Source organism: Budorcas taxicolor, chromosome 14 (assembly GCF_023091745.1).
Source record: "Budorcas taxicolor isolate Tak-1 chromosome 14, Takin1.1, whole genome shotgun sequence".
Lineage (NCBI taxonomy): Eukaryota > Metazoa > Chordata > Mammalia > Artiodactyla > Bovidae > Budorcas > Budorcas taxicolor.
In genome coordinates this window covers 56626125-56645787 of record NC_068923.1, presented here as the reverse complement: position 1 = coordinate 56645787, position 19663 = coordinate 56626125, and the positions used below count along the sequence as shown (strand labels likewise).

General features: G+C 44.6%; 1 protein-coding gene across 1 annotated transcript in view; it reads left to right on the top strand.

Annotated features, from left to right (window-relative positions):
- The first annotated feature begins 11180 nt into the window (after positions 1-11180).
- Positions 11181-19663, top strand: part of TPD52 (tumor protein D52) — a 47691-nt gene continuing 39208 nt past the window's right edge. Inside the window, exon 1 of the mRNA XM_052651449.1 lies at positions 11181-11319. Within this exon, the coding sequence (XP_052507409.1) occupies positions 11181-11319 (139 nt within the window). The remainder of the gene's footprint in view (positions 11320-19663) is intronic.

Genomic DNA, 19663 nt, shown 5'->3' with positions numbered 1-19663 from the left:
TTGCAAGTCAATAGGTTAGTGACAGAGTTGTTTTATCACTTAAAGAGTGTTTGTATTAAGGTCTGAGTAATATGAATCCGTTCAGTAGTTTATGCATTTTTGTTCTCTAGTTTCTGGAGAGGATAGGTTTTCCTTATAACATAGTTCCACAATAGACTCTTCCCTTTGCAGTAGAAAGGGCTTCCCTAGTGGCTCAGATGGTAAATAATCTGCCTGCAATGTGGGAGACCTGAGTTCAGTCCCTGGGTCAGGAAGATCACCTGGAGAAGGAAATGGCAGCCCACTCCAGTATTCTTGCCTGAAGAATTCAATGGACAGAGGAGCCTGATGGCTACAGTCCATTGGGTCACAGAGTCAGACATGACTGAGTGACTAATACTTTGTGGTAGAAAAGAGAAAAAGTAATGGCATTCCCATAGGGAGTATTTCCTAAAATCCTAATGTAACATTTCTAATCTGATGGCTGACATAATTTTAAAAGAAAGTCAGATTATCCAGTGTAGGAACTGAAGCCTCCTCTTGAGCCTGGTATGTGGCTCCCGAACTGCCTCTTGTATCTCATTCATCACACACACAAACAGACCAGCCAGCCCCACCTCCTGTTCACTCATTTCTAGCCTCTTTTCCCTCCACTGTCTCTGCTCCCCTCATTTGCCTTCCACCATCACTCTGATTAAAATTTCTTTGCAAGATCTCAAGACACCAAGTCCAGGGGCTCATTTGTAAGTCTGTGTAGCATTTGGTCCTGTCCGTTTTCTCTCCTCCCATTATTCCTGTGATATTGGTCTCTAAAGGTTTTCTTCCATGTTTTTGCCTCTTGAGAGCACTTGAGCCAGAGCTTGAATTTGAATCCTTAGCTTCAGTTCAGTTCAGTTTAGTCACTTAGTCGTGTCTGACTCTTTGCAACCCCATGGACTGCAGCCCACCAACCTTCCCTGTCCATCACTAACTCCCAGAGCTTGCTCAGAGTCATGTCCATCGAGTTGGTGATGCCATCTAACCATCTCATCCTCTGTTGTCCCCTTCTCCTCCCACCTTCAATCTTTCCCAGCATCAGGGTCTTTTTCAATGAGTCAGTTCTTCACATTAGGTGGCCAAAGTATTGGAGTTTCAGCTTCAGCATCAGCTCTTCCAATGAATATTCAGGACTGATTTTAGGACTGATTCAGTCCTTTAGGAAGGACTGGTTGGATCTCCTTATAGTCCAAGGGACTCTCAAGAGTCTTCTCCAACACCACAGTTCAAAAGCATCAATTGTTCAGTGCTCAGCTTTGTTTATAGTCCAACTCTCACATCCATTTATGACTACTGGAGAAATCATAGCTTTGACTAGACGGACCTTTGTCAGCAAAGTAATGTCTCTGCTTTTTAATATGCTGTCTAGGTTGGTCATAGCTTTTCTTCCCAGGAGCAAGCGTCTTTTAATTTCATGGCTGTACTCACCATCTGCAGTGATTTTGGAGCTCAAGAAAATAAAGTCGAACACTGTTTCCATTGTTTCCCCATCTGTTTGCCATGAAGTGATAGGACCAAGTGCCATGATCTTAGTTTTTTGAATGTTTAGTTTTAAGCCAACTTTTTCACTCTCCTCTTTCATCAAGAGGCTCCTCAGTTCCTCTTCATCTGCATATCTGAGATTATTGATATTTCTCCTGGCAATCTTGATTCCAGCTTGTGCTCATCCAGCCTGGCATTTCTCATCATGTACTCTGCATATAAGTTAATAAGCAGAGTGACAACATACAACCTTGATGTACTCCTTTCCCAATTTGGAGCCAGTCTGTTGTTCCATGTCCAGTTCTAACTGTTGCTTCCTGACCTGCATACAGATTTCTCAGGAGGCAGGTCAGGTGGTCTGGTATTCTCATCTCTTGAAGAATTTTCCACAGTTTGTTTTGAGCTACACAGTCAAAAACTTTGGCATAGTCAATAAAGCAAAAGTAGATGTTTTTCTGAAATTCTCTTGCTTTTTCTGTGATCCAGTGGATGTTGGCAGTTTGATCTCTGGTTCCTCTGCCTTTTCTAAAACCAGCTTGAACATCTGGAAGTTCGTGGTTCAGATACTGTTGAAGCCTGGCTTGGAGAATTTTGAGCAAAGCTAGCATGTGAGATGAGTGTAATTGTCTGGTAGTTTGAACATTCTTTGGCATTGCCCTTCTTTGGGATTGGAAGGAAAACTGACCTTTTACAGTCCTGTGGCCACTGCTGAGTTTTCCAAATTTGCTCCATATTGAGTTAGCTTCATCACTTGCTATTAATAGTTATGTGTCTGGGGCAAGTTAGTTAACTTTTGGGTGCTTCAGTGTTCTCATCTATAAAATGAGGGTAGTGAAAAATCCTACCCCACAGAGTTGGTGTGACATGCATAGGAAAATGTCTGGTACATAGTAAGGGTTTGTCAGGGGTGAGTCATCATTATCACCATCATCTTCATCACCATCACCACCATCACTACTGCCATAACTGTCACCACCACCACCACCATCATTACTATCACCACCATCATTACTGTCACCATCACCACCACCACCACCACCACCATCATCACCACCACCACCATTACTACCCCCACTACCACTATTATCATTACCGCCACCATCACTACTACCATAATTATCACCACAACCACCACTGTCATCACCACCACTGTCATGACTATCACTACCACCACTATCATTACTGTCACCATCACCACCACCACCACCACCACCACCACCACCACCACTCACCATCATCACCACCAACCACCATCATCACCACCACTGTCATTACTATCACTACCACCACTATCATTACTGTCACCATCACCATCACCACCACCACCACCACCGCCACCACCGCCACCACCGCCACCAACCACCATCATCACCACCACCAACCACCACCACCACCACCACCACCATCACCACCACTGTCATTACTATCACTACCACCACCACCACCACCATCACCACCACCACCACCATCACCATTATCACCACTATCACCACCAACAACCACCACCATCATCACTGTCATCATCACCACCACCATCATCACCATCATCACCACCACCACCCACCATCATCACCACCACTGTCATTACTATCACTACCACCACTATCATTACTGTCACCATCACCATCACCACCACCACCACCACCGCCACCACCGCCACCAACCACCATCATCACCACCACCAACCACCACCACCACCACCACCACCATCACCACCACTGTCATTACTATCACTACCACCACCACCACCACCATCACCACCACCACCACCATCACCATCATCACCACTATCACCACCAACAACCACCACCATCATCACCACCACTGTCATTACTATCACTACCACCACCATCATTACTGTCACCATCACCACCACCACCAGCCACCATCATCACCACCACCAACCACCACCACCACCACCATCACCACCACTGTCATTACTATCACTACCACCACCACCATTACTGTCACCATCACCACCACCACCATCACCACCACCATCACCACCATCATCACCACTATCACCACCACCAACAACCACCATCACCACCACTGTCATTACTATCACTACCACCACCATCATTACTGTCACCGTCACCACCACTACCAGTCACCACCACCACCATCATTACTATCACCACCGCCATCACTACTACCCCCACTACCACTATTATGACCATTACCGCCACCATCACCACTACCATCACCACCATCATTACCACTATCACCACCATCATTACTGTCACCGTCACCACCACCACCATCATCACCACCACCACCACTATCACCACCATCATTACTGTCACTGTCACCACCACCACCACCATCACCACCACCACCACCACCATCATTATTACTATCACCACCACCACCACCACCATCATCAGGCCTTTCTTATTCTTTTTAGGCTCTTTGGTCTGCTTCTAACTTGCAGGCATTCACTACTTTGTTTCTTTCATAGGACTTTGTTTGAATGTTTCTTTGAGTCTAGCTGTCATGTCTTTTTCATTTCCTTTAATATGAACCATTTCTACAGCTTTTTATGACAACATTTTTGAATAATGCCTCTTCCTCCTCTTAAAAAAACAGAGAAACGTTCTCACTTTGGATTTGTCTGATGTTTTCTCATAAGATTCGTGTTCTGTGTTCTTAGTGTGAATATCTCATAGGTATTCAGCACGTCACACTTGAAGACCAGGGTCTACCTGACTCTTTGGTAAGGACAGTGGTGATCATCCACTAAAGGTGGGGTTCAGTTTTTCCTCTGTGTTGTTACTGTATTTTCCCTTCCAATATCTAATTAATCTGTGGGGAGATCCCATAAGACCATGTGTATATCTGCTTCTTATTTAAAAATAACTCCCTTGGGTTAGTATCCATTGATGATTTTTGCCTGAATCTTTATGGTGATAACATGCAGTTTTTCTGTAGGTCTTCTTTCTTCCTCTATTTATCTATTTATTACTTGTAAGACATGTTAGTCTGGGTCCTTCAGAGAAATAGATGAATAGTATATCTATATGTGCTTCTATATCTATAAATAAGAGATTTATTAGAAACAATTACCTCACAATTATGAAGGAAGAACTCTCCCAAGCAGTTTCCAAGCTGGAAACCCAGGAGGGTTAGGATACACAGTCATTCCTCCTTACCTGTGGTTTCACTTTCTGCAGTTTCAGTTACCTGCAATTCAAAAAGAGCAAGCCAGAAATTCCAGAAACAAATAATCTATCAGTTTTAAATCATGCACCAGCCTGAGTCGTGTGGTGGAATCGCGTGCTGTCTCACTCAGTCTTCCCTTCCTTGGATGCGAATCATTCTTTTGTTCAGTGTGTCCTGCCTGCTAGTCACTTGGTACCAGCTCAGCTTTCAGATCAACTGTTGTCATATCACAGTGTTTGTGTTCACATCACCCTTGTTTTACTTAGTAAAGGCCCCCAAATGCAAGAGTCGCAATGCTGGCAATTCAGATATGCCAAAGAAAAGCCTTGAGGTCTTTCCTTCAAGTGAAAAGCTGAAAGTTCTTGACTTAATGAGGAAAGAAAAATATCACATGCTAAGGTTAATAAGATCTGTAGTAAGAATGAATCCTCTGTTTGTGAAACTGTGAAGAAGGAAAAAGAAGTCTGTGCTAATTTTGCTGTCGCATCTCAGACTGTGAAAGTTATGGCCACAGGGCATGCTAAGTCCTTTAGTTAAGGTGGAAAAGGCATTGCTGCTGCTACTAAGTCACTTCAGTCGTGTCCGACTGTGTGTGATCCCATAGACAGCAGCCCACCAGGCTCCCCCATCCCTGGGATTCTCCAGGCAAGAACACTGGAGTGGGTTGCCATTTCCTTCTCCAATGCATGAAAGTGAAAAGTGAAAGTGAAGTCACTCAGCGACCCTCAGCGACCCCATGGACTGCAGCCTACCAGGCTTCTCTGTCTATGGGATTTTCCAGACAAGAGTACTGGAGTGGGGTGCCATTGCCTTCTCCGGGAAAAGGCATTAAGTTTGTACAATAAGGTTTTTTTGAGAGAGACCACATTCACATAACTTTTCTTATAGTATATTAATATAATTGTTCTATTTTATTACTAGTTATTGTTAATCTCTTCCTTTGCCTAATTTATGAATAAAACTTTATCATAGGTATGTATGTACGGGAAAAAATATAGTATGTGTTTTTTCCACTGTTCCAGCATCCACTGGGGGTCTTGAAACATATCCTCTACTAATAAGGGGAGAACTACTGTACATCCATGGGATTTCCTGGTGGCTCAGATGATAAAGAATCTGCCTGCAATGCAGGAGACCCAGATTCAATCCCTGAGTCAAGAAGATCCCCTGAAGAAGGGAATGGCTACCCACTCCAGTATTCTTGCTGGGAGAATTCCATGGACAGAGGAGCCTAGCAGGCTACAGTCCATGGGATCACAAGGAGTCAGACACAAGTGAGTGACTAACACACACTGTGCTTCCAGGTTGAGTCTGAGAACCGGGAAGGCTGATGGTGTCAGTTTCATTCCAAGTCCAAATCCAGACACAGAAGACCAATATCCCAGCTTGAAGACAGGCAGAGGGAATCCTCCCTTCTTAGCCGCTTTGTTCTGTTTAGGCCTTCAGCAGAGTGTATGAAGCACATCCACTTTGGGGAGGCCCATCTGCTCTACTCAGTCTGCTGATTAGCATTAATCTCATCCGCAAACACCATCAGAGATGCAACTATATACAATGTCTAATCAACTATCTGGGCACCTCATGACTCAGATTGACACATACAATTAACCACCGGATACAGACTCTTGGATTCCTGTTTTTAATGGTTTATAATCCACTGCTGTCCTTAATTATGTTGGTGATCAAATTGTCCTATATTTGGCCAGCTGGCTGCTGTGTTCTCATGACATGTCCACAGGATCTGATATCTGTGACCTGCCGCTCCTGTTGAGCAGTCACATCGTCTGTCTGTGTGCCCTTCAAGGTCCCTCCGGTAATATTTTTGTGTGTATTACGTAGATTTTTTTTCCCCTCTGGAGGATGAAATGGCAACCCACTCCAGTATTCTTGTGTGGAGAATCTCTGGATAGAGGAACCCCAGGCCATGGGGTCGCAAAGAGTTGGACACCACTGAGTGACTAAGCACATTTAGATTTTACATTTAACTCCTTCAAAATTAGGGAGTACTTACACAGACATATATAAATGATGTGTTAATAGGTAGATAGAAACTTAATATTCTTTACAGATATTTGTATTCATTCCATTTCCACTAACGTGAGTTATCTACTGAATTGTTACTGTGTAGTTAGCATGCACTTCACTGGCTGGATGGTTAACTTATGAGCTGCCTATGGGTGCCCTCTGCTGGCCTTGCAGCACATACACACTTTCCTAGAATTTCTCCTGTCCATGTTCTCTTTGGGTTGGTTAGTCTCTCCAGTTATCACACCAATTATGGATCATGTAGTGCAAACAGTTTTGGAATGTTTACTGAATGTATCAAGAATATCTTTCCCGGGGCTTCCCTGGGGGTTCAGTGATTAAGAATCCACCTTGCAATGCAGGGCTGCAATTTCGATCCCTGGTTGGGGAATTAAGATTCCACCTGTTACAGAGCAGCTGAGCCCATATGCAGCAGCTCCTGAGCCTGTGCACTCTGGAGTCACATGGGTAGCACAACTAGAGAGCCCACGTGCTTCACCGAAAGGTCCTGTGGGAGGCAATGAAGATCCCACGAGCCACAACTAAGACCCAACACAGCCAAATAAATATTTTGAAAAAGAATATCTTTCCCTATAAAATATATACATTTATACATCGTGTTTGCATACTTTCTTGTTACACGAATATTCTATTTAGCATTTAAATAATCCCCCTTTAATAAGCATTTGTATTGTTTATTTTTTCCATGTTGTATAGCTTGGTTGGCAATGCAGTAGAGAATGCAGCCCCTGCTCTGGAGGCAAGGCTGTCAGGACTGCCAGGTGGGCACGTCACATCCTGTGTGCTGTTGCCGGAAGGGAGAGCCAGAGGGGGAGGGCTTCTGAGAAGAAGGGATTTCTGCCCGAGTCCTGAAAGATGAATGAGTTGAGGAAGCAGAAAAAAAGGCATTTCGGGCAGAGGATGTAGCATGGGAGTCCCCACCAGAGGTCAAGAGCGTGGACGTTTTGAGGGATCCGAGGACCTCGGAGGTGGCTGTGACCTGCCTCATTATGTCTGCCATTGTTGGTATATTTGTCTTAGTTCTGGCTGCTGTTATAAGTTACCACAGAAGGGGAGGCCTATAGCAAAAGTCAGTTGTTCCTCACCATTCTGGAGTCTGGGAAGTTCAAGATCAAGGTGTGGGTTGATTTGATCCCCATGAGAGTCCTTTTCTTGTTGGCACATGGCTGTCTGTGACCTCACATGGTGGAAGGAGAGCTCGAGCTAGCACTCTTGTTGTTCATTTGCTAAGTCGTGTCTGACTCTTCGTGACCCTGTGGACCGCAGCACACCAGGCCTCCCTGACCCTCACTATCTCCCAAAGTTTGCCCAAGTTCATGTACATTGAGTTGGTGGTGCCATCCAGCCATCTCATCCTCTGTCACCCTCTTCTCCTGCCCTTAATCTTTCCCAGCATCAGTCTTTTCCAGTGAATCAGTTCTTCCCATCAGGTGGCCAAAGTATTGGAGCTTCAGCTTCAGCCTCAGTTCTTCCAATGAATATTCAGGATTGATTTCCTTCAGGATTGACTGCTTTGATCTCCTTGCAGTCCAAGAGACTCTCAAGAGTCCTGTCTAGCACCACGGTTCAAAGACATCAGTTCTTTAGCGCTCAGCTTTCTTTATGGTCCAACTCTCACATCCATACATGACTACCGGAAAGACTGTAGCTCTTTTGTTGATTATGAGGGCTGCTCCATTTCTTCTATGGGATTCTTGCCTCCGGTAGAAGATACAATGGTCATCTAAATTAAATTCACCCATTCCCGTCCATTTTAGTTCACTGATTCCTAAGATGTCGATGTTTATTTTTGCTGTCTCCTGCTTGACCACATCCAATTTACCTTGATTCGTGGACCTAACATTCCAGGATCCTATGCAGTGTTATTCTAACAGCATGGGATTTTACTTTCACCACCAGACACACCCACAACTGAGTGTCATTTCCACTTCATTCTTTCTGGAGCTATTAGTAATTCCCTCCGTTCTTCCCCAGTAGCATATTGGACACCTTCCAACCTGGGGGGCTCATCTTTTGGCGTCATTTCTTTTTGCCTTTTTGTGCTGTTCATGGTGTCCTCAAGGCAAGAATTTCACTGAGTTATGCAAGCCCTTTCGCCACAAGGCTCTGATCCATGAAAGGGCTTCCTTTTCTTATGAGGACACAGATCCCAGCCTGGGCCCCACCTCATGGCCTCATCTAAACCCAATCACCTCCAAACATCGTCACACCAGGAGTTAGGGATTCAACATACAGGTTTTGCAGAGACACAAATTTCAGCCCATAGCATTTTCTGACACTTGTGACTAGGAGGAAGAATGAGAATGCAGAATTTTTTTTTTTTTTCCCAGTGATTTGGTGACCAAATTTAGAGTATTGAGAGGGCTGGGGACTCCAATAACCATTTCTAGTCTAAGAATGTAACCGTAATACCTGGGCTACCTCAGTGAGAGATACCATGGATTTCGAGAAATTGACCAGTTCATTTTTTTCAATTAATAAAAAGAAACCATTTATTTTAATTCTAAATAGAGAATAAACAGCATTTATCATTACCCTAATTTTGGTATCTTTAGGAGAAAAATACAGATTGATTTTTTTTGTTAAAAATAAACTTAAAAAAAACTTAAATAAGATAGACTTGCCAAAAATAGAGTACAACAGGAGACTAATAGAAAAAAAATAGTAGGTGAATCATAAGTTAAGATGAATGTAAACTACCTTGGTGTTTATATAGTTTTATACACACCCAGATTTCTTTCTTAGTGCTTAAAGTATTTATAACTTAAAAAAATTTCCTACTTGCTTCCAATCTAGGGAGAGTATATTGTATATTCCCTTTTCATGAGAAAGATGTGAAAAGGTGGAACATGGCCTTTGCTGTTTTTGGCTGGGTCTTCACTGGGGCAGGAGAGATCTTCATTGTGATGCGCAGGCCTCTCCAGTTGTGGCTTCTCCTGTTGAGGTGCAGGGGCCCTGGAGCATGTAGGCTCAGTAGTTGTGGCGCTGGGCTTAGTTGCCTCAAGGCATGTTGGATCCTAGTTTTCCTGACCAGGGATTGAACTGGAATCTCCTGCATTGAAAGGTAGATTTTAATCCACTGAACCATCAGAGAAGTCCCCCGCTCCTTTTAAAAAATATTTATTTTTGGTTGCACTGGGTCTTTGTTGCTGCAAGTGGGCTTTCACTAGTTGCAGCGAGTGGGGGCTACTCTTCATTGCAGTGCACAAGCTTCTGATTGCGATGGCTTCTCTTGTTGCAGAGCACAGGCTCTAGGGCGCATGGGCTTCAGCAGTTGCAGCGCACGGGCTTCAGCATTTGCGACTTTCAGGCTCTTGAGCCTGGGCTTAGTCTGCGTGTGCAATCTTCCCAGACCAGGGATCGAACCTGTGTTTACCAGGTTCTTTACTGAGCAAACAGGAAAGTCCTTTTTATTTATTTATCTATTTAACTTGGGGTTTTGTCAGGCAGTAACAGACCACCACTGATCTAAGGGAGGGTCACTTGTATTTTCACCTCTTTAACATGAGCTCAGCCACAACGGTGAAAGCAGAAGGAACGATACATGATGTCACTTTGGCCAAGGCCAGAGTTCTGGCAGAAAGGGTCTGTAAAGAGGCTGGGGAGTGGATCTGGAGACTCAGAAGTCTTGTTTTACAAGCTGACCAGGGTGGCTACCCTGCAGGCCTGGCCTGGGTTAATGAGGAGAGGGTAGGAGGACCTGGGCCCTTCACCTGCGTGGGGCTTCTTTTCTGCTCAGTACACATCAGGGAAACACCATCTTTGCACAAAAGGGAAGGGAAGGGATGGAAAAGGAAGGTGAGAACAACAAGTCAGGCTGACATTTCTGTTACACTCAAGCCAGACGTCGCTTTAGATAAAGTTGTCTTGGAAATGGAACTTTATTTCTCTACCAACATACACACACAGAAAACTGATGGCTCAACCAGGAAGCTTGGCTTTCAGGCTGCCCCTGTAATCCAGGGTGGAAAAAACGTAGCCCCCAGATGGCCTTTGTGGGAGATTACTGGCCAGTAATCCTTCCTTGTCCTAGAAGATTAAGTCTGCCCTGGTGCAGTTGTGGTCAGCTGAACGGTTTAAAAAATAATAATAAGTTGTAAAAAAATATAAATCTGCCAGTGTCTGACGTTTGCCTAAACTGTTTGTATGTGGAGGTGATGCTACAGCACTGGGCCCTCTTTTGTTTATTGAAGAAAGCTCTAGAAAGCTCTGCTTCCTGCCTGGGTTGTTGGCTGTTGGCGGAAATGAACAGCAGGTGGTGATCAGAGCTGTTCCTCAGGTTGCTGGGGAGAAGTCACTTATTAAACAACCTCCTTGTCCTGAGGGTGTGACGGCTGCACCTGTCCCAGGAAGCCAGGCTCTTGGAACCCGGGGCTGGATCTCTTCCTCAGAGTTGCCTGGTGCAGTGATCCAGAGCGCGCTCAACCCAGGAAGAGGCAGCGGTGGTAGAACCATGTGTTCTGCATTCGCCTGGAATGGACGGTAGAGAGATGGATTTTTACGAGGACTACGAGTCCCCATTTGATTTTAATACAGGAGTAAACAAAAACTATCTCTACCTGTCTCCCAGTGGAAATACGTCCCCACCAGGATCACCTACTCTTCAGAAGTTTGGTAACTCCTAGTTTTCTAAAGTGACATTTGCTGTGATGAAACCTGTATGCAACTGGGGATTTGCCTGGCTTTATAATTCTTAGTGTGAAAAGGGTGTTGCTGTGTTGCTGCTGGTTAGTAAAGCTGTTATGGGATTCCAAGTAGAGAGCTAGATGTCTTAATAAACGTTGGGAATGTATGTATATGTCTTTAAATGTGAATGCACGCATGCTAAGTTACTTCAGTTGCGCCCAGTTCTTCGAGATCCTGTGGACTGTAGTCTACCAGACTCCTCTGTTCTATTTGGATTGACTTATATGTACTTGGGGCTTCCCTGGTGGCTTAGACGGTTAAAAAAATCTGCCTGCAATGTGGGAGACCTGGGTTCAATCCCTGGGCTGGGAAGATCCCCTGGAGGAGGCCATGGCAACCTGCTCCAGTATTCTTGCCTGGAGAATCCCATGGACAGAGGAGTGTGGTGGGCTTACAGTCCCTAGGGCCACAAAGAATCTGACACAACTGAAGTGACTTAGCACAGCACCTCACAGCATAGTTGGTTTTATAATGCTGTGTTAGTTTCAGGCGTGCAGCAAAGTGATTCAGTTATACATATAGATATATCTGTTCTTTTTCAAATTCCTTTTCCATAAAGGATATGACAGAATATGGAGTAGATTTTTTAAAAGTGGACCTATTTGTATAGGCATTGGAGGTCTTCTGATCACCTAAGTTCATCGACCTAATAAACAGCCCAAAGTGGGGAATCCGGAGGTCTTTGCTTCTGGTCACCTATGTAATTTAATTTAGGAAGGACCCCACCCCCAATTTTGTTTTTGTGAAAATGAGGCTTAAGCAGCTGAAGCACTGACTAAATTCAAGGTCCTGCTAACCGCAGGCCAGGTTTTGGGCTTGGAGTACTGTGAGCAACGTGCAGGAATACCCAGGTGAGAGATTTTTTTTCCTTGAACGATACTCTTAAAAAAATTTTTTTTTAAATTTTTAATTGGAGTATAATTGCTTTACAACATTGTGTGGGTCTCTGCCACCCACCAGCATGAATCAGCCATAGGTATACATATGTCATCTCCCTCTTGAACCTCCCTCCCACTCTCACCCCACCCTCTAGGTTGGCACAAAGCCCAGGACTGAGCTGCCTGCATTATACAGGTGAGAGACTAAGAGAAAAACTCGCAGCTACTGTGCCTTCGGAAGCAGGCATCCTTCCCACGTGCCGCTGGAAGATTGTTCTGCAGGCCAGGAGCCACCATCAGGGCAGAGCTTAAGTTTATGAGCAAATAGCACAAAGCTAGAAGCTGCCTCAGCCACGTCCAGGCCAATCCCCTCATTTTATAGCTAACGGTTAGAGATGGTTAGACAACCTCTGCGACTTGCCAGAGAAGTAAGCAGATTTTCCTCGAAGTTAATGTTTCCCTTTTTAATGAAGGTTAGGTCCCATTTCACTCTTCTTAAGCTTAAAAAGTAGGTAATTAAAAAAAATAATAAAGGCTACAGCATGAACCCTAGTTATAAACATTTTAGAGAGCATGCCGCATTCCTGTCACCATTGGTCACAATCTGTAGCCACCTTTGGGGGTGTCGTTTGGTTTTCCAGGAAGGGGAAGAGGTTGGCAATAACTGGATTGAGCAGGTCTCCGGAAGTTGGGGACTGGCAGGCAGTGGCTGGATGTCTGTTTCGGAAACTGGATTGCCAGGAATCTGTCTTTTGCTGCCCTTTCCTGGCCCTGCAGTACACCATGGACTCTGCAGAAAGTACATCCTCCCCGTGCCTGTTCCCAAAGGATGACTCCCTCCATCCTCACTGCTCAGTCCTTCATGTAGGAAATGCTTCAAGAACAGTACACAGAAGGAATTAGAGCTCGAGGACAGAGAGAATCCTAAGTGACACAGGGCCATGGGGGCCAGGACTGTAGTGATCTGACCTCAGGTAGAGCTTGGTGATAGCGTCCAAGGCTTTGAAATTCCCAGGATGATTCTCCGCTTATTGGAAGTCTCTCTCTTTTTGAATCTCTGTTTCACCTCCTTTCCTTTTCCCAGCTGTAGTAATTGCCACCCTTTTGGTGTTTTCTGTTAAGACAGAAGCAGTGGATAGGGTTGAGCATGTCTCTATTTTGAACAATTACGTCTCTAATTCCTAGTTGCAATTTGTAGGAGTTTGGGTTCATGGGATTAGACACAAAATGATTTTAAAAAGCAAGCGAACAACAAAAACTGGAAACAAACTCTTGTATCCAGTTTTTCTCACCTGTATTGGTTTGTGTGAATTTTTAAAAAGGATTGAGGGGAGGGAGAACATTTAACCAAACAGAAACTGCCATAAGCAGTCACCTGGTAAGAACAGGATGATTCTAAAATAAGCAAATCAAAGCAGGTATCTACAACAGGAATCTCCAGTCTTTGTGCTTGTGACTCCTCAGGGCACAAGAAGCCTGCAAATCTCTTTGAATATCAAGTGGGAGGTGTAGATGGAATGAATACTGCCTTCTGTGTGTTTGCAACCTTTGTATTTTTAGATAGGAGCTCTTGGGATGGATACATACGTTATGTGCTGTGTGTGCCTAGTCACTCAGTCGTGTCCAACTCTTTGCCACCCCGTGGACTGTAGCCCGCCAGGTTTCTCTGTCCATGGGGTTTCTCCAGGCAAGAATATTGGAGTGGGTTTCCATGCCCTCCATTTAAAAGCTCACATGGCTATTGGCCACTCTGAATTTTCCCAACCAGCAGACAAGTAGTGCACAAAAAGAACTGATGTTAAAAGGAATCATACTCAGAAAAGGTTGGGGACACTGATCTCAAAAGCATAGTCTTTGATATTTATACAAATGCCGTCATGGGACAAATGAAAAGGTAAAGAGATTTAATCTCTGGGCAGAATGTTCCTCAAGCAATCTGAGTGAAGGATAGGATGAAGGCCAGTGGCTGGAACAAAAAGAATTCTTTTATCAGAGATGTTAAAACTGTCTTGGTACAACCAGCCCACGTTCAGAAATGCCTTATACTTCTTGATCCACAGCCCTCATAGATATAAATGTCAATAGCTAAAGCAGGATTCTTTGAAACCAGAACTTACCCTTACTATGTGTGATATACTCTGATATTTTATATTTTTCCTGTTTCTTCTTTTAAAGATGCTCATTTGGTACTGCTGAAAGGATTTCACAGCCTATAGTCTGAAAAACACTGACATCCGAATCTGGAATACATGCTCCATTAGGGATATCGGTCTTTAATTTACTGCTTTTCCCTTAACACCTGGAACAGCACTCGACAGCTGTGGCTCTACAAATATTTATTAGTTGAGTGAATGAGTGATGAATGAATGAAGTGAAACTGGCAATGACCAGATCACGCTGTAGTTCGTCTTACAGATGTGAACATGGAGGCCAAGACAGGTACGTTGTGAAGTCCCCAAATCACAAAGCTTAGCCCGAGTCAGGACTCAACATCACCCCTCAGTTCTCAAGCCAGTGGTTTTGTGTGTGTGTGCTTTGTTTGTTTTTGATCATGTGAAATCTGCACCTGCCCAGTAACGGATATCATAGAACAGGTTAATCATTCAAGGCGGAACCTTTCCTTTGATCGTAGGGTAGTTTGTTGGGAATTCCCTGGTGGTCCAGCTGTTATAACTGTGCGCTCACTCTTGAGGCCCTGGTTTCAATCCCTGGTCATGGAACTAAAACTCCCACAACCCATGTGGTGTGGACTTAAAAAAAAGAGATTACCATGGGTAGTTTGTTGATTCCTCATGTGCCGCTTGGACCTGACCTTTCCATGTTGCCGTGCAGTCGGCACAGTCATCTTGTTCCTATTGTCCTTGGTTGAGTTTCCTTTTCCAGTCTGTGAACACTTACAAGGATAACTTTCAGTGTTATATATGTAGATTCATTCTTCCTCTTAAGGATTTTCTCATGTGCAGAAAGATAAAGCACACCCTGGCTTATATATATATATTTTAAAAACTTCTGGTTATTTCTAGTGATTTCAGGAAATAGGAGCCATTTAAAACTCTGACATTTTAGTTTTATGCTGTCATATTTGAAACTCTAAGAACACTGAAGAAAATCAAATTGAAATTCTTTAGCTCAGAGTCCTGTTCATTCTGCTTCATTCCCCTTTTTTGGTTTAGACTCTGAGTCATTCTCTCTTCTTTTTAGGAAAGGGGTTATCACTTCTTGAAAGCTTTTCAGGATTGTCCAGGTCTTAAATAGTAAATATACGGGTTTACAAAAAAAAAAAAAAAAATCCAAGCAGAACCGAAGAGCAGTAGAACCTTCTTGTTCTTGCAGAGGAAATTTAAAGACTTCCCCTCCGGGGGTCCCCAAACTCCTCTATGGCTGATCTTCTGCCACCCTTTTTGTAGAGTGACCCAGTTTTGGAGCAGATGACTCGAAATAATTGACTAACGTTTTTTTCTATCTTTTTTTTAAAGGTGAAAGAGATCAAAAAATCAGTTTAAGAATATCTGGAGGAGCACGTGAAACATTTGAAAATACTAATGTGTTCCTTTGCCAGCTTTTCTTTGTCCTCTACTCATCTATCCAGTGCAGTTTGGGGAGAGTGACCTTTCTTCGGACAGGCGCGTGACAGCTTTGTGGGGCCCCGCTTTCAGAGCTGAGTCCCGGCACGGGTGGCCTGTCTGACTCGAGAGCTGTCTTCCCCGTTCTGTGTCAGTGCTGCCTGCTTCCCCTCCCTTCTGCAGGAATTTCCTCCTTGGTGACCCTGCCACTGCCCAATTCACCTCCCCCACCAATGGAATGACTCTAGTTTTGTCTGCTTTCTTATTCCTTGTTGCCTTGATGATGATTATTCTCATTTTTTTTCTCCGGAGGTTTTACTGTTTTTACCATGAACAAATATGAGAAAATAACAGCCTTAAGGAGTATCAGTTATATGACCCATGCTCCCTAATCTCTCTCTTCTGGAGATAATCAGAGTCAAATAGCAGGTTTCAGAGGCTCCGTTGCCTGAAGTCAGGGGGACATTTTTGGTCTCCACCCCTCCGGGGGCATCTCACTATATCTAGAGAAGATTTCAAAATGCTTTTGGTTGTTACCACTGGGTGCAGGGTGAGGGGGCTTGCTGCAGACATGGAGTGGCGGGACGCAGATAGAACACCCTCCCACCCCCACCCCCACAGGCCTTCCTGCTCAAAATGTCCATCAAGTAGCAGCTGGAAAGCCTCGCCTTAAGTGGGTCCTTTGCTTTTAGCATCTCTTAAGGAGAACCACTTTGAAGTGGGGACCTCCAAGTATTCCCTCCCCATTCTGGATTTTGTCACATCTGGAAACAGAATAAGGCATAGAAAGTTAGAGCCTCAAGTGCAAACTTAAAAAAATTTTGTTTTACATTTATTTTTGGCTGTGCTGGGTCTTTTCTCTAGTTGTGGTCAGCAGGGTCTACTCTCTAGCTGTGATGGGTGAGCTTCCCACTGCAGTGACTTTGTTGTTGCGAAGCATGGGCCCTTGGGTGCGTGGGCTTCAGGAGTCGTGGCCTGTGGACTCAGTACTTTCAGCTCCCGGGCTCTAGAGTGTGGGTTCAGTAGTTGTGGCGCATGGGCTTAGTTGCTCCTCGGCATGTGGGATCATCTCAGATCAGGGATCGAACCCGTGTCTCCTGCATCTCCTGCACTGGCAGTGGCTACTTTACTGCTGAGATACCAGGGAAGCCCTCAAGTGCAGACTTTTAAGGGGAAACATTTTTATCTTGTCATCTTTGTGGGTATGACCACTAAAGATATTTTGACCTATGTGGTTTTTCTTTTATTTTTTGTGTGTCTTTAGGTTAAAAAACGGGAAACTCATATTTCTTCTTATATGTGCTTAAAGAAAATACCAGAGGGTGATGTTTCTTATTCCTACTCTTAAAGCTGTCATTGCCTCTTTAAGGCTGTGTAAAGCAAAAGCGAAGTCGCTCAGTCGTGTCCGACTCTTTGCGACCCCATGGACTGTAGACTATGAGGTTCCTCCGTCCATGGGATTCTCCAGGCAAGAATACTGGAATGGGTTGCCGTTTGTAAGAGAGGTGTATATACAGTTTTACTTTCCAGAGAAGCTTCTATAGCTTGATTATGCTCTTACAAATTCTCTTGGGTACAGAGTGTTAACATTCAGACTTCTGGAGCAGGTATCTTAGACTCCTCTTACTTCTGGCAACCTCTCCCCTCCTGACTGACTGTTCTTGGGGACAGCTGGTGTTATATTCCTGCTCTTTTATCATCGGCGCCCCACCTGTTTGACCATGGTATGTTTGCTGTGTACACGCCTCTGTCACATGACAGTAGGGGCCCTGCTCCGAATGGTAACAATCTTCGGATAGATTATGCATTAGACAGAGTTGTTTTTCTACAGAAAGTGACATTTTTAAATAAGAAAACCTTTTTAGGTGAGAACAGTGAAGTGGGAATGAAATATATAAAATAATAAGAGAGGCAAGGTAGACTGTGATGGGAAACTGGGTTCTTATCTCTCCCTCTGACTTCACGAGGTTGTTGGTGTTCTTGCTTAGTCGCTGAGTCCAGTCCAACTCTCTGTGACCCCATGGACTGTAGCCTGCCAGGCTTCTCTGTCCATGAGATTTCCCAGGCCTGATTACTGGCATGGGCTGCCATTTCCTGACTCCAGAGGGTGCTTTCCTGCAATTCATTTATTCAGATAGTTATGTTGAACATCTCCAGGCACTCTGCACCACATTCTGTGTGGGGCTGAAGCTGCAGGATCAGAGCACAGTGCTTGGGTCAAAAACTGCCCAGCCAGCTCTTTCCGAAGTAGAGTAGGCAATACACAGAGGGCGTTATGCCCAGAGTGGGCCCAGGCCACCAGGGCCAGAGAATTCCTCCAGGAGCAGGAGAGCTTTCCTGATCCTTTATTGAAATGAGTGGGACTTGGAAATAAGGAGAGGGTTTCAGCAGAGACATAAAAACAGGAGAGCATGATCCTGAAAGAGAAGGTGAAGGTGGTCTTACAACATTGCGAGTGTGATTAATGCCACTGACTTTCATGCTTAAACAGTGGTTGTGGGGGGAGCGGAAGGGACAGTTAAGGACTTTGGGAAGGTCATGTACACACTGCTCTATTTAAAATAGATAACCAACAAAAACCTGTTGTATAGCACAGGGAACTCTGCTCAATGTTATGTGGCAGCCTGGATGGGAGGAGGGTTTGGGGAAGAATGGATCCATATGTATGTATGGCTGAGTCCCTTCACTGTTCACCTGAAACTATCACAGTGTTGTTAATTGGCTGTACCCCAATACACAACGTTTTTGTTGTTTAAAAAATTAAATTATTAACAGATGGTTAAGATGGTAAATGGTATGCTATATATTTTACCATAATAAAAAAAATTGGGAAAAGTAACGTGGGAAGCCATTTACTTTATCTTACCCTTTGTGTTAATACATTCCTTTAAAAAAAAAAATCAGTAAAACATGATTCCCTAGAGGAACTGCAGTTTGGACGATGCAGTGAGAGCCTCGAGTGGGAAGGGGCAATGAGGACAGGAGCAGGAGGTGGAGTCGGTGGGTTCCAGATTGTCAGGAACAGTGAGCTTTCCTAGGGGGATGGGCAGCCATACAGGAATTGAAGGCAAGGAGTGCCCTAGTATGAGACACGTTTCAGACAGCGCACTCTGGTGGCAGGATAGTGATTGGAGTGGAGGAGACAGCAACCAACGCGGAGCTTTGGGGCAAGAATCTATAAGCAAAGCATGGTGACAGCCTGCGTGGGGTGGGATCAGAGGTGGGGCGTGAAGTGGGCTCGCAGAGAGGGAGACGGAGCCACATCTCAGGGAGGCGGGAAGAAAACCTAGGGAGGGCGAGGGGGCGGGGAGGGGTCAGGGGACCAGAGACTTCTGAGTGAGGTTCAGTCTGGGCAGCTTGGAGCTGTCCAATGAGATCCTGATGGAGAGCTGTCCTTAGCTAAAGGGGGACGAGGGGCTTGGAGAGTGATGGGAGGTGAGGAAGTGAGCCCTGTGGGTCAAGCTTCGTGGCAGAGAAGAGGAGAGGAAGTAGCCAGGATGACTGGTAGGACCAGGAAAGTGAGTCACAGCAGGTGCTCATCGAACATTGAGTATGTGCCCACCTTTTATTTCATGACCCTTTAAAACATTCTTATAAAAACCCAGAGAGCTAGATGGTATTGTTTCCTTTTTATTTTTTAAACAGGTAATCGGTTTGGGGTTCAGTTTCCCAGGGTTCAATTCTTTGGGGCTGCCATGACGAAGTGCTCCAGACTGAGGGGCTTAAAACGACAGAAATGTATCACCTCTATGGTTTTGGAGGCTGGAAGTCCAAAATCAAGGTGTTGGCGGGGCCATGCTCCCTCTGACACCTGCAGGGAAATCTTTCCTT